The sequence below is a fragment of the Elephantulus edwardii genome, unplaced genomic scaffold (assembly GCF_000299155.1).
Source record: "Elephantulus edwardii isolate Elephantulus edwardi_28Jun2011 unplaced genomic scaffold, EleEdw1.0 scaffold00260, whole genome shotgun sequence".
NCBI classification, from domain to species: domain Eukaryota; kingdom Metazoa; phylum Chordata; class Mammalia; order Macroscelidea; family Macroscelididae; genus Elephantulus; species Elephantulus edwardii.
In genome coordinates, this window is record NW_006400010.1 from 2710138 (window position 1) to 2717017 (window position 6880).

General features: G+C 39.9%; 1 protein-coding gene across 1 annotated transcript in view; it reads left to right on the forward strand.

Moving 5' to 3' along the window:
- PHEX (phosphate regulating endopeptidase homolog, X-linked) overlaps nucleotides 1–6880 on the forward strand; it is a 186118-nt gene that overhangs the window by 97982 nt on the left and 81256 nt on the right. Inside the window, exon 13 of the mRNA XM_006899531.1 lies at nucleotides 4445–4522. Within this exon, the coding sequence (XP_006899593.1) occupies nucleotides 4445–4522 (78 nt within the window). The remainder of the gene's footprint in view (nucleotides 1–4444; nucleotides 4523–6880) is intronic.

Below are 6880 nucleotides of genomic sequence, written 5' to 3' on the forward strand. Positions count from 1 at the left end.
CGCTTAGAGTTGGGAAGGATATCCCAATGGAGAATCCACCTTGCCTGTCACTTGGAGTCCCACTCTTTGATTAAGTTGCCTGGTTTTTTTATTGTGTTCTCTTGTTGTGTACCATGGAGATGGAAATGACCCATAGATGACCCTCCATGTCCAGTTTTCAGAGGTAGTAAATCAGGGTTAGGGTTGTCCATCTTTCTCCCATGTAATTCGTGGATTTGAACCATATGGCTTTATGTTTGGAGCGTAATTCCTTACCAGTAAGATGGCAGGAAATTAACCCAATCAAAATTCAGGTGCCTTCCCCCTCAGTCAAATTTCTAGCATTCTGGAGGTCTTGAACACAAATGAGTAAAGGCTAGATGATCTATGGGAGGATATCAGGAATATTATTCATGAAGAATTTGAAAGGTGCTTACAAAGACAAAAGATGAAGAAAAGACCAAGATGGATGTCAGAAGAGTCTCTGAATTTTGCACTAAAGCGCTGACAAGCCAAAGCAAACAGAAACCAAGAAGTTAAGGAGTTGAACACAAAATTTCGGAGGACAGGTGAGAAAGGCATCAAAATGTATTATTATGAAATATGCAAAGAGCTGGAGTTGGAAAAGAAATGTCTGACTTAGCATTTCTTAAGCTGAAGAAACTGAAGAACAGGTTCAAGCCCTGAAATGCAATACTGAAGGATTCTATCAGCATTATATTGAATGATCCAGGAAGCATTAAAAGAAGATGGTAGGAGTATACAGAGTCACTGTACCGAAAAAGAACTGTCTCAGGAGTGGGAGAGGGAGGAAGTTGTGCAACAATGGATGAATCTTTTTAAAGAGAAGGTTGATTTGAGGGAGGATTAGGTAGGAAAATGTGCCACAATGAATGATTGGAAATCCTAGTTTTCTGTAAACTTCCATTAAAATATCAATATAAAATAAAAATCATAATTGGCTGATAGTATTTCATAAAACAACTTATGTTCAAGAAGCAGTGGTGATGACGGAGGAAGTTCAAGTTCTCATGTAATTGGCAAGAAACAAGGCCGCAGGAATTGATGTCATACCAATGGACATATTACAACAAACACATCCACCCCTGGAAGTGTTCACAAGGCTGTGCCAAGAAATCTGGAGGACATCCACCTAGTTAATTGCCTGCAAGTCATCCATATTTATTCCCATTCCATAGAAAGGTGATCCAACAGAGTGTCTAAATCCAGAATAAGAATACATGCAAGAAAAATCCTACTGAAGATTATCAAAAAGCAACTGGAACAGTATATGTTCAGAGAACTAACAGAAGTACAGGCTCCTTTTCGAAGAGGTGGTAGCACTAGGGAAATCATTGCCAGTGTCAGATGGATCTTGGCTGAAAGCAAAGATTACCAGAGGGATGTCTGTGTTCCATTGCCTATGCAAAGCCATTTGACTGGAGAGATCCCAATAAATTCTGGTGAATCTTAAGAAGAATAGAATTCCACAATACTTGATTGAGCTCTTGTGAAAACTATTCTTGGACCAGGAAACAGTTGTCAGAACAGAAGAAGGAAACACTGTTGTTTTTGTTAAGTGCCGACCCTTTGTATATCAGCTCTGAAGTTCGCTCTATCCGGAGCCAACCTCTCTGACTCAGTTATACCCATTATCAAAGTCACCAAATCAGTCCATCTCATTGAGGGTCTTCCTCTCTTGCGTTGTCACACTACATGTTTCAAAATCACATAAGAAGTTTCTCAGGGATGCAACTTGTCTCTATACCTTTTCTTTGTGCAGGACAGATCATTTGAGAGGCTGGACTATATGACATCAGAGTTAGAATACTCATCTACAGCCTTATGTGGCATTATGCAGATGACACAATCTTATTTGCTGTAACTGAGGGTCTGAACCATTTGTTGCAGATGGTCAAGGACTGTAGTTTGCAATATGAATTGAAGACCAACATCAAGAAAACTAGGGTTCTGACCACTGGGCCAATTGGCAGCATCATCATAGATCTTTAACAATTTCCACTTGCTCAGTTTCACAATCAGCACTCTTGGCGTCTGCTGTCAAGGACCTCTCTGAAGTGCTAAAGTGCAAGGATGTCAGTCTAGAGAGTCTAGGTACGCCTGATCCAGATGTTGGCAATTACTAGCTATGCATCATAAAGCTGGAAAATGACCAAAGATCACAGAAGCAACATTGATGTCTTTGAATTGTGGTTCTACTAAGAATATTGAACATACTAGAGCTAACTATTCTGTCCTGGAGAGGCTAAAACCAAGCGCCTCTTTAGAGGCAAAGATTTTAGAACTCTAGCTCATGTGTAGCCAGGAGGGAAGAGTCTTTAGAGACGGATTTCATGTTTCGAAGGTTCGAGGGACATCTCAAGAAAAGGAGATCCCAGATTAGATGGATTTGGCACAGTCACTTGAGTAATGAGGTTAGTTGTGCTAGAGACAGATTGGCTTAGAGTAGAGCACAGCTCAGAACTGTAGTGCATTAGGTATCTATGAGTCATAGTCAACTTGATATCACATAACAACAACAGTGGTGTAAGGCATGTTTGTCCTCCTTCATTTTCAATTGTTTTTGTGAAAACTCCTGAATCTAGGGAAGGATAAAGAGAGAATTCCATGTGAAATTGTAACGTTTTTCTATAACAGGTTACTGAACATTGTCAAGAGGGGTTAGGTAGTAGACATTTTAGGATCAGTGAACCAATCAGTTTATATGGCAACGATTTAAATTTTTCTTATTCAAAGCTGCCTTTACAGAAATCAGACCTATTATATCAGTTTTTAGACTTGAGGAGGAGTGTGGCATTAGTATTGGAGGAAGACTCATCAACAACTTGTGCTATCCAGATGATACAACCTTGCTTGCCGATATTGATTCTGAAACCAAGTTTCTCCTTGGAGACTCTGATTTTGATGCTGTCTCACATACTTTGGGCATGTGGCCAGGAGGAACCAGTCCTCGCACCAGGACATCATGCTTGGAAGGGTGGAGGGACATTGAAGGAGAGGGACGACCCCACATGACTGGGGTTATGTTGCTAGGTGTTTTGGAGACCGACTGATTCAGGCTAGGGCAGGGTTCAGAACTATTGCATATAGAGTCGCTATGGGTCCTGGTCGACTAGATAGCACATAACAACATCTGTTAAAATATTACACTGCTCCTGCTTCTTTAAAATCACTACAAATTGTACTTGAATAGGCAGACCCCAGATGAGATGGACTGTCACAATAACTTGGGTGATGGCATTAGGTATGTTGACGCCAGTGAGACTGGCTCAGGATTGGGTTTAGAGTTGTTGTACATAGGGTGGCTGTCAGTTGCAGGCGACTTGATGGCATGTAACAACAGCCACATCAGATGCATGTCAAGTTGATTGTGACTCTTAGCACCCTATCTGGCACAGTCAAATTGCCAGGTCTCATTTCCAGGCCTTTAACCATATATGATTGATTGTTTTAAGAAGTGAGTGTCTCTCTGGTTTTACTGTTACTGTTATCAGCATATTGGAGTTGTGGCCACTTAGTGGTAGGGACTCATGCTGCCAACTCAAAGGGAGGTAGTATTATACTATGTAAACAGCTTGAGTTGGATAATAAAAAGAACCTACTTGACATTTCTCAAGATAAATGACCTCAAAAACAACTTGAAGCCTCAAGTTGGAGGACTGAAAGATACCATGTACCAAAAAAATTTAACACAGAGCCATTTCAGGAAGTAGCATATAATCAAGAGCCAATGGTGATGAATGAAGAAGTTAAAGCTGCATTGAAGGCAGTAGCAACAGATGAGGTCCCAGGACTTAATGCAATACCATTTTTCTACAAACAAATGCTGCCCTAGATCTGGTCACCATGCTGTGCCAGGAAGTTTGGTGGATAGCTACCTAGCCAACCAGCTGAAAGATATTTGTTCTGATTTCTAAAAAAGGTGACCCAACAGAATGGAAATTGGGCATAATGTTAAAGAATCCCTGTGATCTGACTCCAAGCCAATGTCCTGCATTGTTTACTTCTCCTCTACCTCCTGTGCATAATGTCCAGCACCAGAATGCTTGCTATGACTCACATAGACCTTATACTTCCTGTCTTCCTGCATCTGCTCCTGCTGATTTTCTACTGGGATGCCTCCCCTCTCAACCCTGAGTCATGTTATCCGAGTCATTGCTCAAGCTTCAGCTGGCTTTCTTCCTCCGTTAAAGGAAAGCCATTGGTCACTGCTCTCAACTTTGATAACAGTATTGACTATTTCTACTCAAGTCATTCTTGATATGGTTATTTTGTTCCTCTTTTACATTTTTAGTAGGGGCAGAGACTTTGTTTTTCCCATTCGCAGTGACTTCTCCATGGTAGATACTCAGTAGAGTTTTGCATTTGTACTTCCTGTGATTGCTAATGGTTAAACTAATAAATACTGAAATCCTGACAAATTTTTTCATTTTCCTTTTTACAGGCAAAAGCTGTTCTGGCAAAAGTTGGCTATCCTGAATTTATAATGAATGATACTCATGTTAATGAAGACCTCAAGGCAGTAAGTGCTCAATTTTACCACATATATTCCCCAACACAAATTTTACTGGCCTCATGCCTTTTAATAATCCCATGTCCATGTCACAGCTAGTGTTAGAAAGTACCATCTTTCGATTTGTCCCTTGTGCAGGTTTGAGCCTGGATATACCAGGAATATCACAAGATTGACAACAGATTCAAAATAAAGGAGAGGTCCAAAATGATGCATGGGTGAGGGGGTACCACAAAAGACATGGACTTGAACTCAGTCAAATTTTAAGTAAGCAAATTGACTCTTTTACAATTAGTAGGGATGCACTAATGGTTAAAACATCATGATTATTGTTAAATAATCTTAGCTTCATATTAAATGAATGATGATAAATATGCCACCTGGCATTCAATTCCTTAAACTTTGTCTGTTTTGACCAGAACGTGCATATATCAAGGACCATAATTTGTTGTGTGCAGTAAGCTGCTGATACAAGAAAAGTAATAAAGTAATAATTCTTTTTTTATTCCAGTATTTTAGGTCGTGTATTTATTAGTAGTTAAATTCATGACAAGCTTTTCTAATTTGAACCACTGTTAGCTTCTTTTCATACAAAGAGTTCTGATTTTTTTTTTTCTTCACCAGAGCCCTCATTCTTAACCATTCATTAGATTTTTTTTTAATATAAATTTGTCTCATAAAATATTTTACATAACTCCGATTCTGAGGTTTGGCTATTTCTTGCAATTGTGGTGCTCTGAGTCGCATGTTTGAAAACACTACTAGCTTTGTACATGAGTGGTAGAGACTGTTAGAATATGAGAGGACATAGAACATATCTCCATTGAGCGCTTGTATTTGGCCTTCCAAAATACTGATAGTTGCTGTGGACAAAAATATGACTGCAGAATCACTTGACACATTCAAGTACATTACCTTCTCCCCCCTACAGTAATCTTGTAAAGTAGGTGATGTTATCCCCATGGTGCAGGGAAAAAAAGGCAGAGACTTAGAGAATTTGAGTTTCACGATCAGGGCTACATCATGTCAGAACTTGGACTGAAAGGTTCTGGAAGGTCATCCTGAAAAAAAATTCTACAGAATCCTCTTCAGGTTTCTCTCCTGGATGAACAAAAGAGTTGTTTTAGAGAATAAATGAAAGTTATTTCCCAGAGCTAATTGGGAAGAAAAGACAAAAAATTGAGCATATATTGTCTAGTGAAAAAGAGCTCAGGCTTTGGAGACATGAACTGAACCTGGATTCTGCCTTTTCTGCTCACTAATTATTTGGACTTGAACAAGTTATTTATATATTAACTATAGCCTTCAATATGGATTGAAGCTCAACATTAAGAAAACAAAGATTTTCACCACTGGGCCAATTGGCAACATCGTGATGGATGGTGAAGGGATTTTAGTTTGCTTGCCTCCACAATCAATACTTTTGGTACCAGCAGTCAGGAAATTAAGAGATAGATCGCATTGGGTCGGCTGTCAGGAACCTTTCCAACGTACTGAATAGCAACAATGTCAGTTTGGAGACTAAGGTGTGCCATAATCTTTGCAATTGCTTGCTGTGCATCAGGGAGTTGAACAATAACTAGGGATGATGGAAGGAGAATTGATGCTTTTGAGCAATGGTGCTGTAGAAGAGTGTTGAATATAATACCATGTACTGCCAGGAAAATAAACAGGTTAAGCTTTGATAGGTTGAAACCAGGCTGCTCCTTCGAGGCAAGGATTCTGAAGCTTTGACTTTAGGCATGTTGCAAAGAGGAGGAACAGTCAAAGGAGGGGGACATCATGCTTAGAAGGATGGACAGACAGCTCAGGATAGGAAGACCATCGATGAGATGCATTGATTCAGTGCCTGAGGTAATGAGAGTAGGTGTGTCAGAGACAGTAAAGTTGGCACAGGATAGAGTAGGTTTGAGAATTGTTGTATATGATTCGCTATGTGACTCGATGGCAAATAACAACAGTACACTGATTCATAACACTGATTCATAGTTATGTTGGTATGTGTGGTTGTGTAGGAATTGAATCATAACTGACCCTCCAGCAGGTTGTTATAGGCTGTCAATTGTATGGAAGTTGATTGCCTATGTTTTTCTCATGCAGCAGCTAGTGGATTTGAACCATGTTCGATTGAATTGAGGAATTCCTTACGCACCAGTCCACCACAGCTCCCGGTCAGGTCATAGTAGGCTCGTTATAAATGGTAGCTACTCTTCAAGGATATGAACATGTACGGCCAAGCACAATCAATAAGAGTGCATCTAAATTCCAAAATCAATCTTCATAATAGTCTATGTGTTTCCTACTGCCAAAGGGGCCCTTTAGAGTAGTGAGAGAAGATCTTCACCCTGAAACCCACAGCGTCCCTTT